This window comes from Hypomesus nipponensis, chromosome 1, assembly GCF_054491055.1.
Source record: "Hypomesus nipponensis isolate SF chromosome 1, ASM5449105v1, whole genome shotgun sequence".
Taxonomy (NCBI): domain Eukaryota; kingdom Metazoa; phylum Chordata; class Actinopteri; order Osmeriformes; family Osmeridae; genus Hypomesus; species Hypomesus nipponensis.
Genome location: NC_140361.1, coordinates 3,133,842 through 3,151,276, shown reverse-complemented (window position 1 = coordinate 3,151,276; position 17,435 = coordinate 3,133,842). Strand labels below are relative to the sequence as shown.

At 42.0% G+C, this 17,435-nt stretch overlaps 3 protein-coding genes and 1 long non-coding RNA gene across 5 annotated transcripts; 2 read left to right on the top strand and 2 right to left on the bottom strand.

Annotated features, from left to right (window-relative positions):
- Positions 1-463: 463 nt before the first annotated feature.
- Positions 464-5,912, bottom strand: LOC146301860 (ubiquitin-conjugating enzyme E2 D2-like). 2 transcript variants are annotated; one of them, XM_084700366.1, is made up of 8 exons: positions 5,572-5,912; positions 3,583-3,646; positions 3,438-3,469; positions 3,143-3,220; positions 2,738-2,843; positions 2,345-2,438; positions 1,995-2,045; positions 464-1,390 (listed from the first exon to the last, which is right to left on the bottom strand). In XM_084700366.1, the coding sequence occupies exons 1-7, from the start codon at positions 5,593-5,595 to the stop codon at positions 1,997-1,999; spliced, it is 447 nt and encodes a 148-aa protein (XP_084556492.1). In that variant the 5' UTR covers positions 5,596-5,912; the 3' UTR covers positions 464-1,390; positions 1,995-1,996. The 2 variants fall into 2 exon arrangements, with proteins under 2 accessions (XP_084556492.1, XP_084556561.1); XM_084700435.1 differs by lacking the exon at positions 1,995-2,045 and having other exon boundaries at positions 1,282-1,390; positions 5,572-5,737.
- Positions 5,913-6,394: 482 nt separating this feature from the next.
- LOC146301859 (uncharacterized) lies at positions 6,395-8,512 on the top strand. The gene is made up of 7 exons (XR_014756796.1): positions 6,395-6,533; positions 6,662-6,715; positions 6,935-6,988; positions 7,243-7,317; positions 7,549-7,581; positions 7,884-7,964; positions 8,261-8,512. It is a non-coding gene; the product is annotated as an uncharacterized LOC146301859 (long non-coding RNA).
- A 463-nt stretch (positions 8,513-8,975) lies between these two features.
- LOC146301858 (DELTA-stichotoxin-Hcr4a-like) lies at positions 8,976-9,659 on the bottom strand. Its single transcript, XM_084697753.1, has 2 exons — positions 9,550-9,659; positions 8,976-9,447 (listed from the first exon to the last, which is right to left on the bottom strand). Exons 1-2 carry the CDS (start codon positions 9,657-9,659, stop codon positions 8,976-8,978), a joined length of 582 nt encoding a protein of 193 aa, XP_084553879.1.
- Positions 9,660-15,941: 6,282 nt separating this feature from the next.
- Positions 15,942-16,758, top strand: LOC146301857 (DELTA-sagatoxin-Srs1a-like). The gene is made up of 2 exons (XM_084697739.1): positions 15,942-16,045; positions 16,335-16,758. Exons 1-2 carry the CDS (start codon positions 15,942-15,944, stop codon positions 16,756-16,758), a joined length of 528 nt encoding a protein of 175 aa, XP_084553865.1.
- The last annotated feature ends 677 nt before the right edge of the window (positions 16,759-17,435 follow it).

Below are 17,435 nucleotides of genomic sequence, written 5' to 3'. Positions count from 1 at the left end.
TGGATGGGGCAGGTTATAACAGCTCTGAGGCTGGCTGGATGGGGCAGGTTATAACAGCTCTGAGGCTGGATGGCTTGGGAAGGTTAAACAGCTCTGAGGCTGGATGGATGGGGAAGGTTATAACAGCTCTGAGGCTGGATGGATGGGGCAGGTTATAACAGCTCTGAGGCTGGATGGATGGGGCAGGTTATAACAGCTCTGAGGCTGGCTGTATGGGGCAAGTTATAACAGCTCTGAGGCTGGCTGTATGGGGCAGGTTAAAACAGCTCTGAGGCTGGATGGATGGGGCAGGTTATAACAGACCTGAGGCTGGATGGATGGGGCAGGTTATAAATAGGCCGCCAGTTGTTAAGGAGCTCTTAGTATTCTCCCAGACATATCATTTGCTTCTTAAAGAGAGGACCTGGCTAACAACAAGCAGCAATATCTCAGAATGTGCAATGAACTAGTCGAGGACGCCACAGATATTTGTTCAACTTTATTGAGAAAAAAAAAATAATAATGAAACTAAGTAACCATTAAGCCATTAAATAACAGAGCTATTAGTTGATCGATCAGCCATTGGTAGCTGTGAATAATGTATTCAGTGCAAAAGGGAGAGAACCGAGCTTTGGATGATGGATTAACTAACAGCTCTCTGTTCTAAAAACCCAGAAAAAAAAAAAAAAAGACTTAAAAAGTAGACATATTTGCTCTCAACAATCCTTCAATTCGAACTCAGCAGCACAGAAACCAACATTTGTATTTGTATCACCATGCACATTTTTTTTTCTCTATGTAATTTACCCACAGATATAGCTGAGATAATTCTTCATTTAAGTCAGTTGGTTAAAGAGTTTGTATAGTAATAACAGTCCTCAGCTTCCCAAGAAGCTGTCACTTGAGAACCTTGTTTATGTTTTGGCATTGGCACCTTTAAGCTCAGTTTAATATGGGGTTGTTCCACCAAGTAGGACCAACAAGTTACCTACCAACAAATTCAAAGTTATGTAATTAAGTATTTTAGGAGCACGAGACCCTCCCATAAATTGTATTTCAATGATCTAGTTTTATAGCTTTTCAGCTTGATAATCTTGCTTAGTGGAACGTGGGCCCCTAGGAGTAGAATAGTTCACACTGGTACATGCTCTGTGGAGAGGAGTTCAAAGCCCTCGCCATCTTTGAAAGAAAATGAGGTTAAAAGCATGTGAATCAATTTAGAAAGGGTCAATAAACAGAAGACTTGCTGATGTGAGGGGTTGTGACCTAAAGGGGACAAAAAGAAAACCAAAAAAAATAAAATAAAAAAAAAACACTAGAATGTTTATTCCAGCTAGTGTGAGTGAGGCGGCCCTGACCAGGGCATCACATGGCGTACTTCTGAGTCCATTCCTTAGCTGTTTTCTCATACCTAGAAAGAAAAGAAATGAAAGGCCAATCACAATCCACACGGGGGTGATGATGCAGGATTACTAAAGATGCAGTGGCTGTAGGAGCACTAAGTTGTAGAAGAACTGAGTTGCATAAAAGGGCTCCAGTCAAGCAGTGTAGACACAACATCCAGATGGGAACATAAGTGTTTCGATTCACAGTCCCAAAACAACACCTCACTTCAATTATCCAGACACGTGATCCATTAAGCAGACGCTTTGATTTGAATAACCACTACCTTAGACTGATACCCGTCTAGGCTTGAACACATGCTTTTAGCCTGTTGACAACACACTTTGTATCATGCATAATAAGTTATAAATAATAAAAGGATTTTATTATTGTGAGAATGCCTCAAACACAAGCAAGAGATCCACGCCACTCCTGCTGTGATGCCCTTCTCAAACACCACCCAATCAGAACGACCTTTCACACACGGTACAAACCAACCGTACAGCAAGGCAAGCTTGAAAGCAGATTTGTCAACGCAGCAAACTCAGACAAGCCCCGCTGGGTTAGTTTAAGGGCCTGAGGAATCAATGAAGGCAAACACGGTCGTTCTCCAAGATGCAGGCTGCTCTTACCCCTACAGCATGGCATACTCGTCTGTCCACTCCCTCGCTAGTCTATTGTACCTAGCACGGAGATGACAGGCCTAGTTACAGGTGTGACTACGTTCATGTTCAGGTGTGACATGTCATTTGGCTAATCCAAAAAACTGCCACCCCAACCATGACGCCCAAAACAAAACTACACCAACCTAGTCCCTCCTCAGCGTGACCCCAAAAAAATGATACTCTGCATCTCAAAAAGACCGTTGAAACCACCAACTAACAAAATATTTCATTTTAAAAAGCAAGATTTGGATCATGATGTGAGGGAAGGAGATGATTTGGAGTGGGGGGGGGGGGGGGTGCTGAGGCGGCGTACTCACTTGGGCGGGTCTGTCTTGTAGATGCGTGCGATCTCTGGCACAAGGGGGTCATCGGGGTTGGGATCACATAGGAGGGAACAAATGGACAACAGTACTGGAGGAGAGGGAAGCAAAAGGACAGGTTTTGATCAGGGTCGTCCTACAGTAATACACAATCCCAACTGCATTCCCTATCTCCACACACACACACACCTCTATCTATATATAGTTTATTTTTTTACATACAAGCAGCTACCGCGTCTAGAGATATGCGTCTCTTATGTAAAGGTCATGCATTTCCAAACACTTTGCATGTTGGCGGTGGTAACCAAATGAAGTGTAATAGACTCTAGACACTGTCTTACAGAGTACAAGCATTGGAGGGCCCATCTCCAGATGAAATACACTCCTTACCTTTAGAAATAGTTAGGGCTGGCGACCACTGTGATCTTAGTATATCCAAGCAGATGCTGCCGTTACTGTTGATGTTAGGGTGATAGATTCTTGTAGTGAAGGCAACCTGAGGATATGAAAAGACATGGTCATGCTGAGAAACAAGAAAAACGTTTCATAAATATCTATAAAAGACGACATTTTGTTTCTGTCGAGTTGGGCATTTTGGCCACGATTTTTTTATTTTGTTAAAAAAAACTAAAAAAACATGCTAAACATGAGAAAGGTATGCCGTGAGAAATATGTTACTGCCAAGTTATCATTGGCAAAAACGTGCATGCCTGTGACTTTACACTTGATATACATGGAGTGTACATGCTTGTACTTGTTAGGTAGAGGAAGCCCCTCATGGAAGGCGCTCTTTACCTTAGGTGGTTTGAAAGGGTAATCTGTAGGGAAATGAATAGTCAGGAAAAACACGCCTCCTTGGTAAGGGCTGTCGTTCTGAAACACAAACATGACGTCTCACAGAGAGAATCGCCACTTCTCGGAAAAACATTCATTTCCATTTTTATGGCTAAGAAAATTAGGCTGGCAGGTCATGACCATCCTGGGAGAGGCTAGAGGACGGAGATACTTTACGAATCTAGATCGAGAGCATGGAGGAAGTTTTTCAGCCGTTCGTGACACAGATTAATGGCCTCTGCCACATCGTACTTACAGGGCCCATGATCGTCGCTTGCCAGTGAAACACTGCCAAAAAAGAAACACACAGCAATGGGTGGATTAGTTTGATGCATGGTGCGACACAGTCAGGTCCACACAGCGACACAGTATGAAGAAACCCAGACTAAAACAGGCCTTACTGTCGTCTCCCACTGGACCAGCAGAACACTGTGCAGGGGGATCCCGTCCAAAGTCCACCAGCTCCTGAATGAAGAAACCGTACATTAACATTACATTTTCATTTAGCAGACGCTCTTATCCAGAGCGACTTACAGTAAGTACAGGGACATTCCCCCGAGGCAAGTAGGGTGAAGTGTCTTGCCCAAGGAAACAACGTCATTTGGCACGGCCGCAAATCGAACCGGCAACCTTCTGATTAATAGCCCGATTCCCTAACCGCTCAACCACCTGACCCCCATCACCCTGACATTAGCACTCTCTCACAGAAAGGTATGCTTCACGTCATGGCACACCATCCTACAAAGCAGAGGGGATATGCTATAGGAATGATTCATTGTAGGAGTTTCCCCATTTCAGAATATACTTGTAGCAGGTGGACTATGAATGTTGATAATGAATCCACATTTGACACGAGGGTTGATTACGTATGTAGCTGGTGGTGCAAAAACAAAACTAGCCATAGAGGCAGTTCAACTTGTTTGCCTGGTTTGACAAGGAAGTGCTGGAAAAAAAGAGGAATACATTTGTCAACACCAGCTGCCAATATTCAGGTTAAAAACTCACAACCCAGGTGTTGTGAACCGAAACACTCAAATATGGATTTGTATAATAATCCAGACAAATGGACGACTACAGCACCAATAAAACAGAACAAAAATAAACTGCTAAGACAACTATAACACAGTAAAATAGATGCGTTGGTCTGAGTAACATAAAGAATCCAAACAGCACTTGAGGCTTTGTAAACAGCAGGGAGACGTGAAACCAGAAGATTTTCCTGTACATGACTTTCACACATTTCACTCAGTGGTCCAAGTGGGAGAGAATAAGAGACTTGAGAAAACTAGGCCCAGTATAAGGTCACCTGAGTGTGGGCAGCTTCTGCAAACGGGGCCAGTTGTTGTAGCAAGGTGCAAAGCTAAGCTAGATCGAAGCATCACAGCTGTCAATGCTGTCTGCTGTTAGACAAGCCGACCGTACGGACATCCTTAGCGCTACATCAACCTCCTTTTCCTGCAACCGAACTCTGGTAACATTTAGTTTGCAAGAAACTTATGATGTAGTGCGTTGAACACGTTAATCTTAAATGTGTATATTTGGGCCTTGAACAGTAGGTGAATTAACTGATCCCTTTCACCGGATAAAGAAAAAAGGTTATCCCTCGTGACAGCCAACAAAATCCCAAACGTACCTTTCCATCACAGGTATGGGTTCTGTCTACATTTGAGTAATCTAAATAGGGGTTACAAAAGCATCCACTGGCAAAGTTCAGAATGCGTGTATTAAGCGTGTGCACACAGCAATTCTATTACCGTTACAGTATGTAAGCAGAAGGCTCTACTTCAGAAACAATGTACATTTTTATGCTGACGCTTTCTGGACAGTTGAGAAACATCCACACCGAAAGAACACGCTTCCTTTCATGACTGCAACATTTCCAACTGGGAAAGTCGACTGTAATTGGCTAAATACACTGCAAGCAGACTACTGGAGTTTGTTATTCTCACAATACATTCAAACGAAACTACAAGTGAATCTACCTGAAAATGCTCAACGGTCAAGCAACATGAAACAGACTAGCGGTATAGGCTACAGTACCGTTCCTGATAATCAAAAGAATCGGGATAGTAGTAAATAACATAGCACACGATAAATAAATATATTTGATATGATTGCAACGAGGTCATACATTATAGCTATAAACCTTCAGTCGCACCAACAATAGTTAACTAAGAGAAACTGAGTGTGAGTGTTTATAAAACAAGTCAATTACAAATTTTGACACATAAGCTAGCTGCAGACTAGCTTAGCATTGCCACACCGTCCACACACGAGTCTACCTTTCCAAAGCTACTACGCTAGCTAGCTTACGACAATGTACTGAAAGGGGCATGTTTAACATTTAGACCGTAATGACTTCAATTTAAAGTCAATCAACACACTCTTACCTTGTGAATGCGTTTTAAAGCCATACTGCCAGTGTGTGTGGACCAGTTGCCGAAGAGGAAAAGCCAAGACCCGCTAAGTGATGCTTGCTAGCTCACGACCATCTAGCGGTTAGCTTTGACGCTGCGAGGTAGCTTAATAGCTAGCTTGGAAGCTACACAAACAACTTCGATGTTGGCACTTAATAAAATCGTGTCAATTGATTCTTATTTTATTGTAACTGCCTTTTATAGTACGATACGAACCGTTTCTAACTTTACTGGCTAGCTGGTGTTTTTTTCTCGGCCCTTGTTCCCTACCCGGAGTTTGTGCGCACTGTCAAGATACTGGAACTGCTCAAAATGTCCACTGACATTGAGTATAAACTACACTTTCGCCTCTCGAGCCTCAAACGCACACCAGTGCGTAAAAAACTCAAGCGTGGCGTAATTGATCATTTGTAGGCACCAGCTCGAACTGGGAGGACACTTTTTTTCCGGTTGCATAAGATATCGTTCAGATTTCTGAAATATTTCAATGTTGCCTTGGTCTCGGAACGCTAGTGCTGCGTGGAAAAAAACCCATTGAGTATTGATTTTACATGGCATATCAATCCACAATTATTATGTCATTCATTCAAAATAAACAGTTGAATAAAAAGGTTAATTAACTCATGTCATTTAATGTTAATTGAGATGGCTATATAAAAAATCATGTATATGCACCAAAGCTTGCAAGGAGGAACCAATTGAAGAAAAACTGTTGGAGTTTGGAACTGTTTTCCATATTCCAATGAAAGCCTTTCTTTTGGTTTCACTATGGTGTTTCACTGGCATATAGGCTACAGTTTGATTAGTGACACTACATATCAACTTCAGATGGTTTTGACTTTATTAAAGAGTGGTTTAAGTTTCTATAATTACAGGACAGTTTCTAAAAATGATTACAGTTGCTTATCTTGTGTTGCTTCTGGTAATTGTATCCGGTAGGTGCACTGATAGTATTTGTCTTGTTGTTGCAAATGTGTAGGAATCATTACTTCAGTCAAAATCGACTTCAGCTGTAACTTGTTTTCTGAAAACAGGAACGTAATTATTTATTTATTTCCCCCAGAGGTAAAGGTTATAAAAGGTTATGACAACATTTTTCCATTTGACGAGGTCTCAGGTAGGAATTAAGTTATTTGATCGAACTTTGTAATCTTCAACATTGTAATATAGGCTACAGCAGATGATTATGCTATGTAATTAGCCTATATGTTCTAACCAACATTTTCTTGTTCAACATTAGTGTCTTATTTATTCTGCTAATTATAATGTAACCTGATTACATTTATTTTCAAGTGCAATTTGATTAAGCAAAATAATTGTTGTTCAAATCACACAGATTGTAAAACAAGAGTTCTTGCAGCAGCCCAGAAGAAATGTAGAACTAACAAAGGTACGAGTATATACAAATGAATATTTTGTAACAATGAGGTCGGACTGTTCATAGATACTGTTAGGCTATAGTCAATCCTTTTTTCTGCTGACGAGAGAAACTTTTACGTTTGTGACTAATGGAAAGTAGGCCTAGGCCTACTTAATGTAAGGGAATTTATAGAATGTGAAATCCCAACCACTCCAGAACAAATGAATAAAATGGGACTACATTACTTTGACAGACATTATGTTTATTTGATTAATTGTTTTCAGTCTGTAAGGACGGGAGTATCGACATGATTCAAGAATGCGGAGTTTTGGGATATAATCTCATTTTCCAAGACTCGAGTAAGGCTGTTTGGTTGATTGCTTTTTTAGTGCATTAAAATGAACTTTTAATTTGTTTTTACGACATAGGCTAATTGTGTTCAACATGTTATCGTCATGATACAGATTCAACACTTTGAGACCTCTTAAAAAAGCTATCTTAAATCAGCCGCATATTAAGCTATGATTCAACAGCATTTAGCTGAATTTACATAATTTTTAAGTGGCATACTGATGCTATTTTCCTTACAGCTTATGACTTGAACAGTGACTTTGAGGTCTATGGTAGGTTTGCATCGTGTCTGTTTTTATAATAAGTAGCAAATTGACAATATGATTATCTGCTTGTAGGTCATAACGTAAAGGCTATTCGCCATTCCAGTAGATTTTTCATCATTTACATATCACAACAAGTTCAAATACGCCTATATTGTTATCAGCACAAAACCAAGTTTTTGGAATTAAATGTTTGATTGATGGTTCAAATTAGGATTTAAAGCATATGTAAAGTACTCATTTATTTTTACTACACAATTAAATCAGCTATTAAGTAAATCATTTGAATTGAAAACGTTGGTTTATTTTAGATGCAGCTCATTGTGCTATCAAGAGTTGCATTGAGGGTATGCAAAGCAAAGCCAAAAATATCATTGATCTCAACTTGTCAGGTAAGTATTGTACAACTGTGTACAGAATTATTTCTGAAACTATCACTTCTAGATACAGTTTGAAAACTTTAGTGAGTTTACATCTACATTTTCTACTGTGACTGAATTGATTTAACAGATTTTAAGCACACATGGAGATATATTTTCTTCTATATTATATTGGTATGTTTTGTCATGATTTTTCTCTGCTATGTGGTATGTGTAGGTAACTAAGGGTTGGAGTTCATGTCTTAACTTAAATTATTCTATTAAGACATATGAATACTTAAACAATGTAATTTGTTTTTTGCCCACAGGCATTGCTGACAGTTTACACTCATGTCTGGTTGCAGTGAAGGACTGTGCCAAGCCCAAGATTAAATGGCATAAATATGAACTCTAAGGAATTGGTATCTATGGCAGCTATACTTGTACACTTTATTGAGGGGAAACTTATTCCTTAGATATGTCTGTCCCTAAATGCAAGGTGGATTTGATCATTGTTTTTTCATTATCTGACCACTAGGTAGCAGTCTTTGCATTTATATTTCCCAACCATTGATTTGTTTACTGACTTGAAGACAATAATTACCACAATAATAAAGAGATAATTTGTAGTCATAATCATTTTAATTGTCTATGTTATTAAATCAAATATCCTTATATATTCGATCCCAAACACAAGTTTGTCTGGTGACAGTGAATCTAGAGGGATCTACATGCAGCTGTTTGAGAAAGAGACCATCATCAACCTGCCATGTGTCTCTTATCACTCAGGTTCAAGAAATGGTGGACTGAAGTCTTGAAACTGGGTTCACAACACAGGTTTATTGTAAACCCAACTTTAATGAAGACAGAAATAGTTAGAAATAAAGGTTTAACAGAGTGATTATTACATACAGGTGTTCATACATGTAGGTTGAGACAAAGTAAAATATTTTGCCATCAAGCATTAATTAACATGATAAGTAGTAAAGATTAGCCTTGTGCATTTAATTGATCAGGGGATTTCCATACTTCCTGGTACCTCTTCTACTCGAGACCTTCCAGAGAATTATGTCTTGATATCAGACCGACCTCTTCCCTCAGCTCCACCGTGAGGATGGTGCTGGCCACATCAGGCATACTGGCTGTCATATTGAGGGGATGTCCCTCATAGTTGATCTGTGAGCCAGCCTTCCTTCTGACAAAACTGTTATTATTGCCATTACTGTCATTATTATAGTACATGTCATTGAACAGACCCCTGTTACAGGTACGGTCATTACCATAGATGCCCACAGCAAACCTGTTACTGAACAAGTTGTAGTCAAAGGGCACAGAAAACATGATGGCTAAGATCATTTCACAGTTTTTACTCTGCCCTTTTTTACTTTCATAGGTCAGAACGCCAACGCAGCCTGCTGCTGTGCCCCTGGTTTTAATGAAGGAGGAGACTTCACTCTCCATAGGCTTGATAGGGCCCGTAGGATCCTTGTTGACATGACCACTATATTGCCATACCCTTGAGACAACAAAACAACAAATAACAATTAACCTTTTTTTCTTCAAACATGTCATGGAAATGTTGTCAGTAGTTCTTGAGAAGGACTATAGCAGTACTTACTTTGGGTTGGTCAGAGTGTAGTTCTTGGTTTGGTTGATGACTTTAATGGTGACACTCCTGCTGCTAATGCTAACTGGCACGGCCTCAACTGGCACGGCCACGTTTGACATTTTATGATTCCAATATGAATCGTTTTACTTCCTACAACACAAACACAAAACATGTCCTTGTAAAGATCTCTCCTACAACACAAACACAAAACATGTCCTAGTAAAGATCTCTCCATTACGTCACTTTATCTGAACAATTTGGTTACATTGTCATAAGTACTGTAGGCCTAACTTATTTGTTTGAATGAATACAGATTGTATTGATATTGGCCGGGTTTCCCAGATTCGTTACGAAGCTCTTAACGCTAAGATCTTAAGAACGTTCTAAGAGCGTTCTAGAGCGCCAAGTGACGTACAAATAGTGCACATATTGAGTGGAACTGGAATAACTGGGTTAACTGGAATTACAGCTCCTAAAATAGCCTATTAGTTGGCTAAAGAGCACTGTATTTTACAAGATAGACTGCATCACATCATGAAGCAATAAAAAACCGTAAGGATGCTGTATGGGTTTATATCATTCAAATCCTCAAAGATGATACATTTGTTGGTGATCAACTCCCTTAGATTGTTGTCAGGGCTCACTTTCTGGGGCTATGGACTGCATTTCGTATGGGTTGGTTATAAAGACGAGGCTGTGTATGAATTAATATCAAAAGGATGTGCAAGTGTAAAATTGAAACTAAAAGCGAAATGTAGACATGGATGTTCGAAACCTGATTGCCTTAACATTTTGTGAGCTCTTCCATTCCATTTGAACATTTGGGGGTTTTACATTTTGCGCGATGACATGTTTTGCCCCGTTTCATTGCCAAATTAGGTTTCAAAAAGATTTTCAAGCAAGGCAGCTCGGGGGTGGGTGCCACCATTTCTATTTAGAGGTTTTTATTCTTCGCAGAGTTCAATGAACTTGATGTAAAACAGAATTAAATAGCCTATAAATTACCCGTTTAAAAAAAAAATCTAATTAAGTACGCCTAACTTTTAGCCCAGCACATAGCCTACCTCATGTAGGCTACTATATTTGAGAAATACCCTCATATAGTAGCATCATTTCGCAACAACATGATGTCTTCAGTAGGCCTAGGCTACAAATCATAGCCTACACATTCGCAGGTGGGTTACAGTCGTGTTACAGACGACTGTAACGCGCAAACATTAAAATAAAATAATGTTTGCTTGAAGTTCTCTTTATGTTCCATCCATATCAGCCATGTACATTTTCAGTCACATAAAACTACCCCAACCATCAGCACTTATTAAGTTGTCAGTTAGCTGGATCGCTGACATAGGCACAACCATAAAGATTAATTTAATTATAGAAGTAGGGGTGCCCGTAGTGGAGCCAATAATCTACACCTGGTGAGGTACTTCACCCCCTTCATGGCATATCCTTGGGTCCTGAGCAATGCACCTGTCACATTTTAACTTCATAATGTGATGGTTCGTGATATGGTCAAGCCACAGATAGGCCTACATGCACGCACACACAAACACAGACACACACACACACAGACACACGTCTACAAAGTACAAAACATGTTGGCAAAGACAAAATCACTTAATTTGTGCTGAGCAGTACATAAAACAGAGGGAATTGAGTAAGTAACCTATGTCATGACACTCCATGCTTGTAGTATGGAGTGACACAGCCCTGAAAACTCACCAATGTCAGCAGACTGATCAGCTGTGTTTGTGGCTCCCCTGGCAGTCAGAGGGCTGAATGGAGAAGATGATTTCTACTGATTGTTTCAGTAAGTGAAAGTAAGAATGGGAGGATCTACATGCAGCTGTCTTAGAAAGACCCCATCAACCCTTTTCTTTCACACGCTTACATGTGACCCAGAACAAATGTTTCAGCTTTTTGTTTCAGGCTTCACCACAGTTTCCTCTCCAGCACAGTTACAACTGGCTGACCAACACACACCCCATACACCCCCCCCCCAACACCCCTCCCCCCCTATAGCAGAACATTTGAGAGGTATTGAAATCGTGACTTTTTCAAACCGCACCTAGGCCCATGCCTAGTCCCAACGTTGTTGCAGCCAAGCGACAGACAAGTCAGCCTGTTGTAACTGTGCTGGAGAGGAACCTGTGGTGAACCCTGAAACAGAAAGCTAACCCCTCTGTTTTGGGTCACATGTAAGCATGTGAGAACACAATGAGACACACGTACGCACATCCTCGCAAGTGGGCCAATTAGTTCACACCATATACTTCAGACAACAGACATAGACCATGAACACTCAGACCAGCTGACACACTAGATTTACAGCTGATTCCTTGTAAATGTGTAATATATGCTTTGTTTAACACATGAATCGTTTTTTTTTTTTCTACTTACATTAAAGTTTTAGTTACTTTGGCTCTATTTCTCACCTCAACTTCAGACGGGACAGGGTTCTTGAAAACAATTGAGCCACAGACACTCTTGCCGTTACAGTTCGATGAAGGTGTTAAATGAATGTATTTCTGAAGAAAAAAAACATGCACACTTCCCCCCGAGGCAAGTAGGGTGAAGTGCCTTGCCCAAGGACGCAACATAACTTTTGGCACCACAGGAAATCAAACCGGCAACCTTCTGATTAATAGCACAATTCCCTAACCGCTCAGCTATCTGACTCCCTTTTTTATTTTGCACGTCACCTCCCAGCATCTGTCTTCAAGTTGTGTTTCGTTCATTCGTGGCTGTCAATGTTTTCGGCAGGCCTACCCAAACAATTCCCGTTCTGCAGGGAACAGAATGCTGACCCATCTGTCCTGGGTCACATGTATGCCTGTGGGCATGCAAAGAGACACGTACACACACACGTACGCACATACTCAGATGTGCACACACACACACACAAACACACGCATGCCCACAAACGCATACACACACACAAATGCATGTGCACACACACGTACACACATACACACACACACATCTGAGAGGAAACCCGATTTGCACCAACCTGATTGGAGATGGCAACAGTGGTGATTGTCATTTTCAATCTTACAGTTTTTTACAGTCGCAAGGACACATTTGTCAATACTTAGGTCACTTTTTGAAAACTCTTCACACAGTGAGCACAACAGTATATGTGGGCTAAACTGTGGATCATTTATCATTGTTTTGGCACAAAATGCATTCAATTACTACATCTTTCAAATTACATTCTCACTTCGACACAACAACCGCCAAAACTCTATGTAGGCCCACCTACCAGGCCAATGTGCACATGCTTATGTGACGGTTTTTAGTACTCCCCATGCGTTGTGTCTGTGTATGCAACACACGTGGTCTTGCAAGTTCCGTCAGTTTTCCGGACTGTGTTCATCCTTCACCGAGGATCAAACTTGCCATCTCTGACATCCCAAGTGCCACCACTGTACCAGCTACGCCAAAGAAAAGCTATTCATTGACGCAGGTGGCTTGTTACATACTTGAGGAGTGAGTTTCACGATTCACACCGGCTACACTTAGATACCGTTTTCCAAACTGTCGTTTTTGACAATCAATCAGAACCATGATGTCCTTTTTCAAAAATGTAGACACAAAACTCACAACTGATGATCAAAATGCATATATTATAACGCTAACAAGATTTTCAATTGCTTGGATACAATACACATACACCTTAGATCATTTGTTCACTGAACAATAATCATCTGTTCAAAATGACACAACTTAACATCAACGTATCACCATTTTAAAATGAAATTCACACATAACATCTGAACTAACATATCAACTATGTTTGATAATGAATATTACCTGTGTCTGTGAGAGAGCCAGCAGGTTGATGATGAGGTCAAGGACAGTTGTATGTAGATCCTCCCATTTTCACTTTCACTTCATGAAACAATAACGAAACATGATGATGCTCAAGTTGAGTTAGGGGTGGGTCTGGATCTGAGCTTATAAAAACCTATTTGTCTCTGCAGAGAGCATCTTCTCCATTCAGCCCTCTGACTGCCAGGGGAGCCACAAGCACAGCTGATCAGTCTGCTGACATTGGTGAGTTTTTAGGGCTTTGTCACTCCATACTTCACATTTGCGTGGGTGAAAATATAGTGTCATGACAGAGGTTACTTACTCAATTCCCTCTGTCTATGTACTGCTCAGTCCAAATTAAGTGATCTTTGCCAACATGTGTTGTACTTTGTAGATGTATTTCTGTGTGTGTGTTTGCGCGTGTAGGCCTATCTGTTGCTCAATCATATTGCGTGAATCAGAATAGTCTCGTCTCGTCTCGTCTCGTCATCTTCCGCTTGTCCGGGGATCGGGTCGCGGGGGCAACGACCTAAGCAGGGAGGCCCAGGCTTCCCTCTCCCCGGCCACTTCCACCACCTCTTCCTGGGGGACCCCGAGGCGTTCCCAGGCCAGCCGAGTGACATAGTCCCTCCAGCGTGTCCTGGGTCTTCCCCGGGGCCTCTTCCCAGTGGGACGTGCCCGGAACACCTCACCAGGGAGGCGTCCAGGAGGCATCCTAATCAGATGCCCGAGCCACCTCAGCTGGCTCCTCTCGACGCGGAGGAGCAGCGGTTCTACTCTGAGCCCCTCCCGGATGACCGAGCTTCTCACCCTATCTCTAAGGGAGAGCCCGGACACCCTGCGGAGAAAGCTCATTTCGGCCGCTTGTATTCGCGATCTCGTTCTTTCGGTCACTACCCATAGTTCGTGACCATAGGTGAGGGTAGGAACGTAGATCGACTGGTAAATAGAGAGCTTCGCCTTTCGACTCAGCTCCTTCTTCACCACGACGGACCGATGCAGAGCCCGCATCACTGCGGACGCCGCACCGATCCGCCTGTCGACCTCGCGCTCCATTCTTCCCTCACTCGTGAACAAGACCCCGAGATACTTGAACTCCTCCGCTTGGTTCAGGATCTCCTCCCCGACCCGGAGATGGCACTCCACCCTTTTCCGGTCGATAACCATGGCCTCAGATTTGGAGGTGTTGATTCGCATCCCAGCCGCTTCACATTCGGTTGCGAACCGCTCCAGTGAGAGCTGAAGGTCACGGCCCGATGAAGCCAACAGGACCACATCATCTGCAAAAAGCAGCGACCCGATCTTGAGGTCACCAAACCGGACCCCCTCAACACCCTGGCTGCGCCTAGAAATCCTGTCCATATAGGTAATGAACAGAATCGGTGACATAGGGCAGCCCTGGCGGAGTCCAACCCTCACCGGAAACAAGTTCGACTTACTACCGGCAATGCGGACCAAACTCTGGCACCGGTCGTACAGGGACCGGACAGCCCCGATCAGGGAATCCGGTACCCCGTACTCTCGGAGCACCCCCCACATGAGCCCCCGAGGGACACGGTCGAACGCCTTTTCCAAATCCACAAAACATGTGTAGACTGGTTGGGCGAATCAGAATAGTATGAAGTTAAAATGAGACAGTTGCATTTCTCAGGACCCCAGGATATGCAGTGAAGGGGGTGAAGTTTTTGGTGCAACAAATGAAAGTAGCCAATAATCGAGGCGATATAAATGGCACAGTACCTGTTACAGAAGAGGGTGACAAACTTCCCTTTTAAGGAGAGGTAAAGATTGTTTGGTTATCGAGATTCAACAGACATTCCACTGTATTTGGGTTAGGGTTAGACAGTCAGTATCTCTGATGGAGGTGGGGAGGTGATTCCACCATTGGGGGGCCAGACAGGAGAGCTTGGGTTGGGAGCGGGCGCTCTTGAGAGGTGGGGCCACCAGACGGTTGTCAGAAGAAGACCGAAGGTCTTGGTGGGTGGGGGTGTAAGTCTGGAGAAGAGACTTGATGTTGTCAGGTGCAGGTGCAGTCCCGTTCATCGCTCGGAAGGTCAGTACCAGGGTCTCTGATGCGGGGCGTGGAGGGCGATGAAGAGCGGGGCGTCATGATAAATCAAGGACTCTTTATGGTTGTGCCTGCGTCACCGATTCAACCAACTGACATCTTAATCACTAAGTGCTGCTTGTTGAGGTAGTTTTGTGTGACTTTAAAAAAAAATGCTATTATTGCAGTGTATCTTGTAAAATACAATGTTCCTAGTAGCCTACTATAATCTTTTTAGAACTGTAATTCCTCCTTTATTAGTCCTTTATTATTCTCTGCAGTCACAATGTGTCCTATGTTTACATCGCTTTGCAAAGCATCAAATACTAATATCATGTCCATCAGTCTGTCTTAATTCAAACATATAACTTAGGCCTCAGTAGCCTCCTTCTGACAATGTACACAAATTGTGCAAATAAAGCGACACGGAGAGAACTATACAAGGAAATGTTACAGTGACTATTGTACAAGGCTGCCGCTTATTCACCGAATATCTGTTGTAGGACGGAAAAGGTACATATTGGAATCATACAGTAAAATGTCGGTGAAAAAGTTGGAGGCTGTGCCTGTTAGCTTTGCGGGAAGGAGTGTCACCATTCAGATCTCCAACCAAACCGAGAACTACACTCTGACCAACCCAAAGTAAGTACTGCTAGTCCTTCTCAGGAACTACTGACAACATTTCCATTACATGTTTGAAGAAAAAAAGGTTACTGTTATTAGGGAAGTTAGATGGTTGTGTGGTTAGGGAATCGGGCTATTAATTAGAAGGTTTCTGGTTCGATTCCTGGCCGTGCGAAATGACGTTGTGTCCTTGGGCAAGGCCCTTCACCCTACCTGTCTTGGGGGAATGTCCCTGTACTTACTGTAGTTGCTCTGGATAAGAGCGTCTGCTAAATGACTAAATGTAAATTTGTGTTTTTCTCTCAAGGGTATGGCAACATAGTGGTCATGCTCACATCCAGCCTATGGCCCTTGTCAAGCCCACGAAGAGTGAAGTGTGCTCCTTCATTAAAACCAGGGGCACAGCAGCAGGCAGTGTTGGTGTTCTGACCTATGAATTGCAAAGTGACAACTGCCAAGAGATCTTATCCATCATGTTTTCTGTGCCCGAAGACTACAACTTGTACAGTAACTGGTTTGCTGTGGGCATCTATGGTCATGGCCGTGCCTGTGACAAAGGTTTGTTCGATGAGATGTACTATAATAAAGAGGACCGTTTTGTTAGAAGGAGGGCTGGCTCAGAGATCAAATATGAGGGGCAGCTCCTCCACGTGAAGGCCAGAATGCCTGATGTGCCCAACACCATCCTCACGGTGGAGCTGTTCAACAAACAAGCCTACAACAAAGTCTAAATTGAACACATACTTCTCTTGAAGACCTCAGAGGTACCAGGAAGTATGCAAATCACCTGATCAATTAAATGCCCCGGGCTAATCTTCACTACCTATCATGTTAATTAATGCTTGACGGCAAAATATTTTACTTTGTCTTAACCTACATGTATGAACACCTGTATGTAATAATCACTCTGCTAAACCTTTACTTCTAACTATTTCTGTCTACATTCAATATAGGTTTACAAAAACCTGAATTGTGAACCCAGTTTTAAGACTTCAGTCCACCATTTCTTGAACCTGACAGGGATGAGACATGCTGGGATAGTGGCTGGGATTGAATATATAAGAATATTTGATTTCATAACATACACAATTAAAATGATTATGATTACAAATCATCTCTTTATTATTGTGGTAAATCTTGTCTTCTTTGTTCAAACGTCAAGTCAGTAAACAGTTTCAATGGTTGAGAAATGTGAATGCAAAGACTGCCACTTAGTGGTTACATAATGAAAAAACAATAATCAAATCTACACTTAAATTACAATTACATTACATCTATTCATTTAGCAGACGCTTTTATCCAAAGCGACTTCCAAGAGAGAGAGCTTTACAAAGTGCATAGGTCACTGATAATAACAACAAGATAGCCCCAAAAACATTGCGGGTAGCCAAAACATGAAGCACATATT